At 48.8% G+C, this 13,939-nt stretch overlaps 4 protein-coding genes and 1 pseudogene across 4 annotated transcripts; 3 read left to right on the top strand and 2 right to left on the bottom strand.

The window, feature by feature from the left end:
* The first annotated feature begins 246 nt into the window (after positions 1–246).
* LOC107276470 (aspartic proteinase nepenthesin-1) lies at positions 247–1,804 on the top strand. Its single transcript, XM_015758488.3, has one exon. The coding sequence runs from the start codon at positions 318–320 to the stop codon at positions 1,542–1,544; it is 1,227 nt and encodes a 408-aa protein (XP_015613974.1). The 5' UTR covers positions 247–317; the 3' UTR covers positions 1,545–1,804.
* A 1,912-nt stretch (positions 1,805–3,716) lies between these two features.
* Positions 3,717–9,190, top strand: LOC107279218 (aspartic proteinase nepenthesin-1-like). The gene has a single exon (XM_066304938.1). The coding sequence runs from the start codon at positions 3,717–3,719 to the stop codon at positions 4,932–4,934; it is 1,218 nt and encodes a 405-aa protein (XP_066161035.1). The 3' UTR covers positions 4,935–9,190.
* LOC9269470 (protein ALTERED XYLOGLUCAN 9) lies at positions 8,273–10,053 on the bottom strand. Its single transcript, XM_015758968.3, has one exon. It carries the CDS (start codon positions 9,666–9,668, stop codon positions 8,613–8,615), a length of 1,056 nt encoding a protein of 351 aa, XP_015614454.1. The 5' UTR covers positions 9,669–10,053; the 3' UTR covers positions 8,273–8,612.
* Positions 10,054–11,076: 1,023 nt separating this feature from the next.
* Positions 11,077–11,580, bottom strand: LOC4349248 (histone H4). The gene has a single exon (XM_015758969.3). The coding sequence runs from the start codon at positions 11,548–11,550 to the stop codon at positions 11,239–11,241; it is 312 nt and encodes a 103-aa protein (XP_015614455.1). The 5' UTR covers positions 11,551–11,580; the 3' UTR covers positions 11,077–11,238.
* Positions 11,581–12,280: 700 nt separating this feature from the next.
* LOC107279113 (serine/threonine protein phosphatase 2A 57 kDa regulatory subunit B' beta isoform-like) lies at positions 12,281–13,172 on the top strand (annotated as a pseudogene).
* Positions 13,173–13,939: the final 767 nt, after the last annotated feature.

The following is a 13,939-nucleotide window of genomic DNA, read 5'->3' on the forward strand; positions in this document are numbered from 1 at the left end:
AGCTTTAAATTCTGAGAAGCAGATATTTGGTAGCCAGTTTCTGAGAATCTGGAAAAGCACTAAAACCCAGATTCTCCAGCTTTTGGCTTCTTAGTTTATTTTTCAGAATATGTAACTACATATTCTCAGAAGCTGTGGACTGTTTGGGGCAGTTTCTAGCAGAAGAAGCTCCCCAAACAGGGCCTTAGTCCTGGACTCCTTGTTCTTATATAAGCCCATGCCTCGAGTCTCGATTTGTATAGTGTGATTTGGGGAAGAGGAAGATAATCACGGTCACTAATCCTCTCATTAGCTAACTAACAGTAGTCATAATAATCATGGGAAGGCTAGTGGCAACACTAGTGCTCGTGATGTGCTCGGCGGCGTGTTCGCTCGCGCGCGCGCACGGCGGCGGCCTCCGGCGAGGTGTAGAGCGTGCCAACATGCGCGGCCGCCTCCTCGCCGACGCGGCGGTGGCAGGAGGCGGCGGCGGCGTCGTGCCGATCTACTGGTCCCAGCCGCTCTACATGGCGAACCTCACCATCGGCACGCCGCCGCAGCCGGCGTCGGCGATCATCCACCTCGCCGGGGAGTTCGTCTGGACGCAGTGCTCGCCGTGCCGCCGCTGCTTCAAGCAGGATCTTCCCCTGTTCAACCGGTCCGCGTCGTCCACCTACCGGCCGGAGCCGTGCGGCACGGCCCTGTGCGAGTCCGTCCCGGCGAGCACCTGCTCCGGCGACGGCGTGTGCAGCTACGAGGTGGAAACCATGTTCGGGGACACGTCCGGGATCGGCGGCACCGACACCTTCGCCATCGGGACGGCCACGGCGAGCCTCGCCTTCGGGTGCGCCATGGACAGCAACATCAAGCAACTGCTGGGAGCTTCCGGGGTCGTCGGGCTAGGGAGGACGCCGTGGTCGCTCGTCGGGCAGATGAACGCCACGGCGTTCTCCTACTGCCTCGCGCCGCACGGCGCGGCCGGGAAGAAGAGCGCGCTGCTCCTCGGCGCCTCCGCGAAGCTCGCCGGCGGCAAGAGCGCCGCCACGACGCCGCTCGTCAACACCTCCGACGACTCCTCCGATTACATGATCCATCTGGAAGGGATCAAATTCGGCGACGTGATAATCGCGCCGCCTCCGAACGGCAGCGTCGTCCTGGTCGACACCATCTTTGGGGTGAGCTTCCTGGTCGACGCCGCGTTCCAGGCCATCAAGAAGGCGGTGACGGTCGCCGTCGGCGCGGCGCCGATGGCGACGCCGACGAAACCGTTCGATCTCTGCTTCCCGAAAGCAGCTGCGGCGGCGGGGGCCAACAGCAGCTTGCCGTTGCCGGACGTCGTGCTCACGTTCCAGGGCGCCGCCGCGTTGACGGTGCCGCCGTCGAAGTACATGTACGACGCCGGGAACGGCACGGTGTGCCTCGCCATGATGAGCTCGGCGATGCTGAACCTGACGACGGAGCTGAGCATCCTGGGAAGATTGCATCAGGAGAACATCCACTTCCTCTTCGACCTCGACAAGGAGACGCTCTCCTTCGAACCAGCGGATTGCAGCTCACTCTCCTAATCAATGGCTGCTGCTGCTTCTTCTCTCAGGAAGAAGTTCGTGTGCTTAGCTAGTAATAGTTGGTGTGTGCTTTTGTGGACTTTTTATGCTGTGACTGCTTTAGTAATCGGTGTGTGCTCCTGTTTTTATTAGATCTTGTGTTTTCATGTCTCGTTGAATTGATGTAATAATTAACTGTAGCCTTTGAGTAAGGGCCGGGATTCTATCTCATTACCTAAAAAGTTTTTAGCTAGTAACAGTAGTTAGCTTTGCTGTTCAAATTGGCCATATATTCATGCTTATTGTCAGAATAACGCTGCCAGTGCCAGTCGGAATGAGCTGCGGCATGCTTATTTTTGCTCTCCAGTGTAGCATTGTCCAGTACTCCATTAAGTTTCTCTGTTCATTAATACACGACACCATTCAGTTTTGAGAATATTTTGATTTTTTTTTTAGAATTACATGTACACTTACAACGCATGCGCACTCACCCCTATGAACACACGCACGCAAACCCTACCCCTATGATACCATTGAAAACACAACGCCGTTAAATCCTAGAAAATTCGCTCTCATGGGGAGTCAAACCCAGAACCTCAGGTGCTACTGAAGCTCTTGTAATCACTAGGTTACAGGCTCTTTCGCAAGAATATTTTGATTATTTGTCTTAATTTAAATTGTTATATGAATTTAAAAGATATAAATTATGCTTAAAAGTATCTTTCATGATAAAATAATTTTAAGAAATAAATGTTAATTACTTATTTTTTTTAATAAGATAAATATTGAAACATATGTCTAAAAGTCAACTGTCTAATATATTAAAAAAAGTAAGCATTTTTCTGGATGAAACTCTATAGTGTATCGGTTTCACACCTGCTTTACACTGGAAGAATTTTAGAGCGTTTTGGTATAAATTGCCTACGAGATTTTATAAAATTTGTGTGTTCCAAAGAAATCCTCTTATATTGGTGCAAGTAATACATGGTTTCACCTGCGCTTGATCGTTCTTCTATTTTGCCATATAAGAGTATTGTTCTTGTGTTGATTTGGCCCCTATAGGCTGACAAGGGCGCTGACTAAATGAAATGGGCAGGGTGATAAGAATTAAGAATACAACAGTTGGAAAAGAGGCAAAGGAATTAAGAGGAAGCAGAACATAAACGGCGGGATCTGGTGTTCGCGATGAGTATTTGTATTCACTGGAGTCCGATCACAACTACTACCACTGATCACTAGGCCCATGTTATTACCAACATGCGAGATAAACATTGCGCATGTCCTAACTGAACTTTTTGTTGGGATCGGTAAAAAAATGCTCAATAAATCAACCAACCTCAACAAATTTAAATTTTTATTATATAAAAATTGGGAAACTGTGCGTTGTAGTTGTAGATGGTCGATTACTAGTCTAAAAATGATAGAATTGAACGCTCCTTTCATTTGTTAATTTCTCTATAATCAGAACTGTTCAACTTGAGTTGCTAACAAACACAAATCTCAACCATGTAATTTTTAAGAAAAACAAGCTGGTTAACCGGCCAGCTCCCACGAGTTGAGTTTCGTTATAAATTTATGAGTTGCTACGAGTATTTTTAACCTTTTCCAATTATGGTTTGGAAATATTCCAGCAACTTACTATCGAAATTTAACTTTTGTGACACATCACTCTCTTTTTTTCGCCTAAACGATACCACTCTGGCACTATATACACCACGCATAATATAAGCCTCGACAATGGCTGTGGCGTGGTACCAACACCATATTTGCCACACCGTTGATTTTTGGAAAAACTATTAGAGGTTTATTTTTAAAATTTCTATTAGAAGGTTCACTTTTTTTAAAAAAAATATATCCTTATTGCATAAGTGACGTTAGATTGATGTATCAGTTCAGGATTGAAGCTACCATTTGAGTGGTTTCTGACAATTTCCTATATCTAGCACCATGATCAGATATCTAACAAACGCTACTGAATCCCATTTTGAGTTCATGAATATTCAAACTGATGGAGATGATGACTAAAAAGTGGCCAGTAATTACAGTGTCATTGTCTGTCTTAAATCTTAATTGGTCCTGGTCATTGCATGAACCAGCTATAGCCCCTATATAATCACTATTCACTACCACCGATCGTGTGATCTTGAGGAAGAACATAATCACGGTAGCTAATCCTTCCCTGTCGAAGTAACCATGGGAAGGCCAGTGGCAACACTGTTCGTGCTGTGCTTCATCTCTGTGACGGCGTGCTCGCTCTCGGAGCAGGCCACGCGCGGCCGCCTCCTCGCCGGCGTCGACGCGACACCGCCGGCGGCCGGAGGCGCAGTGGCCGTGCCCATCTACCTGTCGTCCCAGGGGCTCTACGTCGCCAACTTCACCATCGGCACGCCGCCGCAGCCCGTGTCGGCGGTCGTCGACCTCACCGGCGAGCTCGTCTGGACGCAGTGCACGCCGTGCCAGCCCTGCTTCGAGCAGGACCTGCCGCTGTTCGACCCGACCAAGTCGTCCACCTTCCGTGGGCTGCCGTGCGGCTCCCACCTCTGCGAGTCCATCCCGGAGAGCAGCCGCAACTGCACCAGCGACGTGTGCATCTACGAGGCGCCCACCAAGGCCGGCGACACGGGCGGCAAGGCCGGCACCGACACCTTCGCCATCGGGGCGGCCAAGGAGACCCTCGGCTTCGGCTGCGTCGTGATGACTGACAAACGCCTCAAGACCATAGGCGGGCCCTCTGGGATCGTCGGGCTAGGGAGGACGCCGTGGTCGCTCGTCACCCAGATGAACGTCACGGCGTTCTCATACTGCCTGGCCGGGAAGAGCAGCGGCGCGCTGTTCCTCGGCGCCACCGCGAAGCAGCTCGCCGGCGGCAAGAACAGCTCGACGCCGTTCGTCATCAAGACCTCAGCTGGCTCTTCCGACAACGGCTCGAACCCGTACTACATGGTCAAGCTGGCAGGGATAAAAACCGGCGGCGCGCCGCTCCAGGCAGCGTCGAGCAGCGGCAGCACCGTCCTGCTCGACACCGTCTCGCGGGCGAGCTACCTGGCGGACGGCGCGTACAAGGCCCTGAAGAAGGCGCTGACGGCCGCCGTCGGCGTTCAGCCGGTGGCTTCGCCGCCGAAGCCTTACGACCTCTGCTTCCCGAAAGCAGTGGCTGGAGATGCGCCGGAACTCGTGTTCACGTTCGACGGCGGCGCGGCATTAACCGTGCCGCCGGCGAACTATCTGCTCGCCAGTGGGAACGGCACGGTGTGCCTGACGATCGGGAGCTCGGCAAGTCTCAACTTGACCGGTGAGCTTGAAGGAGCGAGCATCTTGGGAAGCTTGCAGCAGGAGAACGTCCATGTCCTCTTCGACCTCAAGGAGGAGACCCTCTCCTTCAAGCCTGCAGACTGCAGCTCCCTCACCTGATGAATGAACGAACGGCTGCCGCTTCTTTCTGGAAGCACCTCCTGCATTAGCTTTGCTGTTCAGTTCAAGCATCAATATATATGTCAGGTGTTTGTGTGTGTGTGTTGCCAGAATAACGCAGCTAGGTGGCATGGCATGTGCTGCGGCATATGTTGTGCTCTGCTCCTTAGTGTCCAGCATTTTCCTTCCTGAACCTATGTGCTTGTATCAGTTTCATGTCAATGCAAATAATACCCAGTGCTGATCTGGAGTTCGTTTTCATTCCCCGTTGAAATGGTTCATCATATAGATCATTGTGGCAGAAATAATGTCCTAATATAATGTCATGTGGTTTTGTATAAGTTACCATACCGGTACAGTAGAGGGCACACAGAAACATGACTTCGTACCTCAAACTCAATTGGCACATTTTAACAGCTTCAGAATCCAACTGCTTATTCTGCTCAACCATAACACCCAGAAAGACCTTCAAAATCAAGCAGGTCAAGCATACAAATGGTTTTAAAAAAAAGTTGAAACATAATTGTAAGACATATCTGTTCACAGCATATTCGCATATTGTCAGGAGACTTTGTTAAGATATTTAACCATGCAATACTGAACGGCTAGAACAAATATGACAAGTGGAAATCTTAACAGTAATATGAGGATACGTTTGACAATGCCACCTTGAATTCTCTGACAAACTTCTTCCACAGAAAGCCGCTTCACACTGCCCAACTTGTGCTAATTAATCAAGTAAATGTAGTCAACTAGACAAATGGAAGTAGTCAACTAGACAAATGGAACTAACAATTTTAACACAAGGATTGTGAAGCAGTCATGGATGTACACTGTAGTTTATCTCTGTTGACATTCTCATGAGGACATCAGACCTAAAGTTTTTTTAAAAAAAAAAAAACTAAAGAAGAGGCAATGCAAAACAGGGTTTAATGAGTTTATCCTTTCTTGCTCTGAGAAATTCCCCTTTCAACAAGACTCAAAAGAAGAACAATATATGAACAGTATAGTGCTGCAGGTTTAACAAAATGGAAAGAAAGTTGATCAATTTTAATCATAAATACTATCAAATGTGCAAAAGGAGCATGGTAACTCAAACATAAGGATCTAAAAATTTGGTTAACAGATTCACTGAATAAGAGTGCCAATAAAATATGCCATGCTTGCGATTAACACTTACTGTACCATACAATTGCACAGATTAAAGTGGCAAACAATCAGCCTTAAGAGAAGTGAGTTCCACTAACAGATATGCTCAGAGGGACAGCCTTGGCCCATAGAAGTTTTATTTTCACTGGTTTGTAGTTTGAAAAATGAAAACACAGACTACTCTAATGGTCTAATAAACCAACAACAAGCCCACACAATTTGTCCTTCTCTATAGGAGATGTTCCAGAACTTCCATCTAAAGTTGATTAACAGTTTGTAAAGAAAACCAACTCACAGGGTGTGCAATGAAGTGTGAAATACTAAACGAAGCTAACAAAATGTCACAGTTCCAATTGCACAGAAAGTATCAATGTGACTAAGCATAGAGCTATAGTATAATGCATTGAAACAACATTTGCATTTTTGGCATAATCTTCTTTCTGTCATTGTATTTGTAAATTTCTAACTGTGTGCTCAACTATACATGATGCATCTGTGACCTGTATGCAAGTATTAGATATAGCTAGAGAATCACACAGATATTACATCTTACTCAATCACTATCCTTATGCAGCATAGTTATTGCTATGAAGTGATGCAATTGTGCCCATTGGTAGAACAACTATGTTGAAAAAGGATAGTAGTACAGTTAAGCTTCAATTTTGCATTTTATATACATCCTAGACTTATACAAGCCAGAAATTTGAATGTTCAGTGGACCAAAAAGAAACGTTAAGCATGTCATAGCAGCAATAGACATGATTCAGAAAACATTTGTGTGTTTATAACACAGAATATCTCCAGCTGCAAACAAAAAAGGATGACTAGTTCTTAGCATTCCATAATCTTCCCTCTCCGACATTTTGGAATCACTGTTTTCAGTTGTTGCCTAGAAACAGTATACAACACACCAGCTCGGCTTGCCATTTAGCCCAAAAAGAAAAATAAAAAAGGCAGTGTTGTTCTAAGATGCCCATTGGTAAGAAATATGTTGACAAAGGATAGTAGTACAGTTAAGCTTCAATCTGGCATTTTCTATCCATCTCGAACTTATCCAAATAAGAAACTTGAAGGTTACGTGGACCAGAAAGAAACACTAAACATGTCATGGCAGAAATACAAATAATTCAGAAAACATTTATGTGTGTGTAACAGAGAGAATACCTCCAGTTGCAAGCCAAAACGATGACTAGTACTTAACATTCCACAATATATCCTTAGCTACATTTTGGAATCACCATTTTTAGTTGTGATCTAGAAAAGATATACTCAGCTGGGCTTGTCATTTAGACCAAAAAAAAAAAGAGTGGTTCCCTTCTGCTTCGTTTAGGGTGTACGGTGCATTCTTCTTTTCTATGAATGGGGCCATTTACTGTACCATAAAGTTACACAGATCAAAGTGACAAACAATCAGCCTTTAGAAGTTCAGGCAAACATCGATTACCTTTACTGCAAGGTTGAGCAAAGTGAGTTCAGCTAGCAGATATGCTCAGAGGGAGAGATTGCCATTAGGCCATAAAAGTTTTATTTGCACTAGTTTGTAGTGTGAAAAATAAAAACACAGACTACTGTAATAGTGTTATAAACGAACAACGATAAGCCCTGTTTGTAGGATATCTTTCAGAACTTTTAATCTAAAGTTGATTAAAAGTTTGTAAAGAAAACCACCTCATGGGGAGTGCAATGGAGTGTGAAATACTAAATGAAGCTAACACAAAGTCGTGGTTCCAATTGCACAGAAAGTGTCAATGTGACTGAGCATAGAGCTACTGCATATAATGCATTGAAACAACTTTTGCATTTTTGGCATAATCTTCTTTACTATTATGTCGCTGTATTTGTAAATTTCTAACTGTGTGCTCAATTATACATGATGCATCCATGACCCGTATGCAAGTATTATATATAGCTAGAGAATCGTGCAGATACTACAACTTACTCAACCACTATCCTTATGCAGCATAATTATTGCTATGAAGTGATGCAATTGTGCCCATTGGAAAGAACTATGTTGACAAAGGATAGCAGTACAGTTATGGTTCAATTTTGCATTTTATATGCATCCTAGACTTATACAAACCATAAATTTGAAGGTTTCATGGACCAAAAAGAAACACTGAACATGTCATAGCAGCAATAGACATGATTCAGAAAACATTTGTGTGTTTGTAACACAGAATATCTCCAGCTGCAAACAAAAAGGATGACTAGTTTTTAGCATTCCAGAATGTTTCCTCTCCTACATTTTCGAATCATCATTTTCAGTTGTTACCTAGAAACAGTATACAACACAACAGCTCGGCTTGCCATTTAGCCCAAAAAGAAAAGGAGAAAAAGAGTGTTGTTCTAAGATTCCCTTAAATTACATTCTAAGGTTGAGGAATCCAACTATGGATTCTGGCAAGCGACCAAAATGTTGAAGCGATCAAAAGAACACCCCTAATTCACAACAATTCCTACTTACCCCTGTATTATACTGGACCAAAAGAACAGGGTGTGAGAACACACCTGCTTCAAGAACCCAATCAATCAAATCCTCTGTTGTGACTCGATCACCAATGCATTGAGCATGATGTGCAAGACCGCATCATACACATCGCCGTCATAATGCATTCCATCAGCCGTGCATTGCTGCCCACACCCCCGGGAGAGCTTTCCTACATCAAGCAGTAGGAACGGGCCACCGTCGCGCTGCAAGAGCCCCCTCTGCTCGACCTCAAGGTCGTAGGCTTGCAGAATGGTGTCGTTCATGTGTACTTTCTTGGCATCAGTGTTGAGCATGTGGTTCACCAGCAGCGGCAGGCCGAGCCAGAACATGTGCGGCGGCGGCACGGGGAGCGGCGACCGGAGCGACTTCGCCGCATCGACGACGGACGCCAATGCGTCGCCGTAGCGAGCGGCGTCCGTGACGTGGAGCATGTGCCAGAGGCCGGATCCGAGGACGAGCACGTCCGGTGTGCGCGGCGCGAGGCGGAGATCCTCGTGGAGCAGCCGCGTGAGGTTGCTCTCGAAGGGCGCCCAGACGAAATCGACGGAGATCCCCCTCGCAGGGACGGTGGCGCGGTAGTCGCTGTGGCGGCGGAACAGCTCCGGCTCCGCGGCCGCCGCGGCGGCCGGGTCGAGCAGGAGGCGGAGCAGCGCGAGCACCAGCAACCTCGCCTGCGAGTCCCCGGCCACCATCACCCACGACCCATTCAGCAGCAGCGACGCGTCGTCCCGCGACAGCCGCGCGAGGCCGCAGGTCGACGCCAGCGACGGCGGCCACGCCCACGCCCTACCGACGCCCGATTCCCCACCCGCGTCCGCCCATGACACGCGGTGCAGGAGAGGCACGCACGAGGAGGAGGCGGCCGAAGACGACGACGACGACGAGATGGGATGGGGGTGGAAGGATGCGGCGAGGAGGAGGTGCGGGAGGGAAGGGAGGTAAGGCGAGAGGTGTACCCCGACGGCGAGCGAGACGAACAGCGCCCCGGAGAAGAAGAGCACCTTGTTCCGGCTGAGGTGCCACCCGGCGAGCCCCATGGGGACGAACAGCACGACGCACGCGGCGACCACGCCCGCCTGCGCCGCGGCGGAAACCATCGGCCGACGGGGCCCGACGCCCCGCCACCAGATCTGCTCTCGGAGGCGAGATCGCGGGAAGCGAGCGAGCGATCGGTGGAGCGGCAGGCAGCGAGGCGTGGAGCGGAAGCGAGAAGTAGGGGAGAGGAGAGGTTGGTGGGGGGAGGCGGGCGGCGAGGTGGGAGCGGGATGGGAACAGCGGAGCGGCAAGCGGCAGGTGCGGGGTCTCCCTCCCTCCCTCCCTCCCTCCCTCCCGGCGTCGGCGCGTCGCCGGCAATCGTCGGTGGCGGGGGTGCGCGCGCCGCCGTGGATCCACCGGCGTGGTTGGTTTCACACCGCGCCGATTTCGATTGCTTCGGGGAGAGAGAAGGTGGGGATCAGTGGATGGATGGATGACTTCTGTTCCATTAATCACTGCTGTTCCCTCCTGCTTCGTTTAGGGAGAATCCTGATAAACAATTTGAGATGGTCAAATCCAGATGCCTTTACCCATATTTGAATTCTGGTGTTATCAGCGGTAAATTTAAGTTTTGAAAGTCAATTTTAAGTTGATTTTGAGGTTTTTAAGTGTATATCAATTACATTTCTCAATATTAGCTTCTAAACTGCTAACAGGTTGAAAAACTATTCATAAATTATTTTTATTGTTTCGTTTATTTTTTAAGGTAACTTCATTTATTTTTTCAATAACGGTGACAGTAATCTCAACATACGACTATTCAGTCTATGGAAATGCTGAGTAGTACTCCTATGTGCAATTGTAATGACAAGTGTGCGTGCTGCTGTGTTTGAAAAAAGAAAACAATATGCAGGTAGAATGCCGGTGGGTGATGAGCATGTTCATAGAACCGATGGAATTTCGTGAAAAATGGTAGATTTTTGTGAAACCGTTAGTACTTGATTTGTGAAAACCAATTGGTATGAGATTTTTGTGAAACCGTTAGTACTTGATTTGTGAAAACCAATTGGTATGAGCCAGTTTCTGTATGATGTTGACTGAAATTCATTGGTTTTTTTTGGTTCAGACATATTTCGATAAACCGTGAGAAGCGGTTTTTACTTCGAAATAAAAAGATTGGGACGGTTGAAGGCAGAAATGGCCGTGTCGCACCCCGTATAGCGTGTGCTGTACTGTACCCACCAAAGCTGTACTGTACAGGTTCGCCATGGTCCAGCACTCCAGGCGACCGCATTGTCACGACTCACGCCGCGTCGTCTTCTGACCTATTGTGTTCTCTATACCAACATTTTTCAACTCCACACGCTGATTACACATACTTGGCAGACTACAAATTTCCCCAAATATTAAATGCACAACCAATCTGAACTTCCACGAAAACAAAATTCGTTTCATCCGAAAGGCAGTTTCACGAACTTCGCACAAATTCACATCACAGGAAACAGAAATATAAAATGACGGAATCACAGGGGAACCAAATCTTCAGTTCAGATTCATCGAATTCATTTAAACAGAAGAGTCGCTACACAGAAGCCAACACAAAGCAGAAATTCCCCCCGAATCCCATCGAAACCCTAGCTCCTACACCACCACCACCACCCGCACGCCACCAGGAAGGAAGGAAGGAAGGAATCAGCCGCCGAAGCCGTAGAGGGTGCGGCCCTGGCGCTTGAGCGCGTAGACGACGTCCATGGCGGTGACGGTCTTGCGGCGGGCGTGCTCGGTGTAGGTGACGGCGTCGCGGATGACGTTCTCGAGGAAGATCTTGAGCACGCCGCGGGTCTCCTCGTAGATCAGCCCGGAGATGCGCTTCACGCCGCCCCTCCTCGCCAGCCTCCGGATCGCGGGCTTCGTGATCCCCTGGATGTTGTCGCGCAGCACCTTCCTGTGCCTCTTCGCGCCTCCCTTGCCCAGCCCCTTGCCTCCCTTGCCACGGCCCGACATGTCTGACGACGACGACGAGAGCTTGGAGACGGAGGAGGATTTGAGATTTGGGGATTTTTTTGGTTTAGATGGAGAGACACACTTGGGGTGTGCGGATATTTATAGGAGGTGAAGGCGAGGGGTGCGATCCGTGGGGTGTTGGGTTTGGAGCGTTGGATTGGAAATGGAGGGGTGGGATTGGGTAGTGGGGGATCGGTGCGGATCGATGACGTGGCTTGTGACGACGGGGAGGAGGGACGCGATCCGTGGGAGGGTTGTGCTCCACCGTTGGATGAGAATGGACGGTGGATTCTGGTTTTGAAATGGGGGAGTATGGATCGATGACGTGGTTGGTTGTAGGTGCACGGCCACATGGGCCTTGGGCCTTTACAAGTAGATGGGCTTATTTGTGTCATTTCGATTTAGGAAAAAGTGCACTTAGACACCCTTAATTGTTCACCAAATCTAGTTCGTCATCCTTAACTGTAAAACCGGGTAGGATGACTCTCAGAATTATTAAAACCAGTGCAATTTGACTCCTCCATCGATTTTAGAGGGTAGTTTTGCTCACATGGCGCTGACGTGGCGAGCGGGAAGAAGCAGCCGCCGCAGGGGCTGGACCACCGGGTGATGGTGGCGCTGGTCAAGATGGTCGCCGCCAACTTGTTCCTGCCTCCGGGCAGTGCCGCCGTCCGCCTACCCGTCGTCGCCCTCGCCGCCGTCCGACGTGCTCGACGACGAGGTCCCCGTGATGGTGCTGCTCCCGTCGATCGTGGCCGCACCTCCACCTCGTCTACGACGTGCTCACCGCCGCGGACGCCAGGACGCTCCGCAACCACGTCGATCGGAGCTTCCTCGCCGGCCTCGTGGCGCTCTTCGCCTTCGAGGACTCGCGCGAGCGCGACCGCCTCAAGTACGTCTACCACCAGCTCTACTCCAAGCTCACCGTCGAGCGCGCGTTTATGCAGCGCATCATGGCCGCCGCGCTACTCCGGTTCGTCTACGACACGTCCCCGGAGGAGGCCGAGCGCCACTGCGGCGTCGGCGAGCTGCTCGAGATCTGCGGCAGCATCATCAACGGCTTCGCCGTGCCACTCAAGGAGGAGCACCGGGCGTTCATGGCGCGTGTGCTGCTGCCGCTGCACCGGACGCGGTGGGTGCACACGTACCACCGCCAGCTCTCCTACTGCGGCAGCATCCGTCGCTCGAGACATCTTCCTCCGCCACTGGCCGGCGACCAAATGCCAGAAGGAGGTGCTGCTCATCGACGAGCTCGAGGAGATCGTCGAGATCCACTGTCTGCTCCCGGATTGCCCGCTGCGTCAGCAGCTGCAGCTCACAGGTTTGTGTGCTTCTTCATCCATTTTCACAATCGATTTCATTTCAGTCAAAAAAAAATCGATTTCATCTACATTTGCACATTCAATTAAGTGGCACATGCATAATTACTGCTTGCTTCCAACATCCGGGTTCGCGCTGGATCCAAGCGCCGGCCGGGCCTAGAGGGGGAGCGGCGACGAGCCTGCTTGGAGACGGGGCAGGCGGTGGCGCGGCCGTCGCCGCTCCAGCCCTCGCCCGCACGCTGCCGTCGCCACTCCAGCCCCCGGCCGCCGCCGCCACCGATGCTTCCCAAGGGGGAAGAGAAAAGGGGGAGAGAGAAGAGAGAGAAGGGAGAGAGAAGGAGGAGGAAGAAGGGAAGGAAAAAGGATGACACGTGGGCCCATATATCGGTGGGTCCCATGATATATTTTGTGTATGAATGACAGATGGGTCCCACATATATTTTTTTAATTCTAAATGCCACATAAGCACCACATAGAATGAAAACCGGGTTAGCACTGCCACATCAGCGCCACGTAAGCAAAACCGCTCTCCAAAACCGCTGGAGGAGTCAAATTGCACTGGTTTCAATAATTCGAGGAGTCATCCTATCCGGTTTTACAGTTAAGGGTCACGAATTAGATTCGGTGAATAATTAAGGGAGTCTAAGTGGACTTTTTCCTTTTGATTTACGGCATGTCTGTACGTATCCCCTTCTGAGTGTCTTGTACTACTCCATTTGTTATGAGTCGCTTTTGACTTTTATTTATCTACTTCCTCCGTTTTATAATGTAAGTCATTCTAGTATTGTCCATATTCATATGGATGTTATATGTCTAGATTCATTAATATTTATATGAATTATGGACAATGATAGAATGACTTACATTATGAAACGGAGAGAGTAAGTTTATATAAAAATATAGTAAATATATTGTTAAGATATATTCAATGTTATATTTAGTTAAACTTATCTGGTGTTGTAGATGTTGCTAATTTTTTATATAAATTTAATCAAACCTATAGAAGTTTAACAAAAACATTTACCTTTCGCCCTATTCACAATGGGAAGTGAAAAAATATATTGCGG

Source organism: Oryza sativa, chromosome 10 (genome assembly GCF_034140825.1).
Source record: "Oryza sativa Japonica Group chromosome 10, ASM3414082v1".
In the NCBI taxonomy this organism is placed as follows: domain Eukaryota; kingdom Viridiplantae; phylum Streptophyta; class Magnoliopsida; order Poales; family Poaceae; genus Oryza; species Oryza sativa.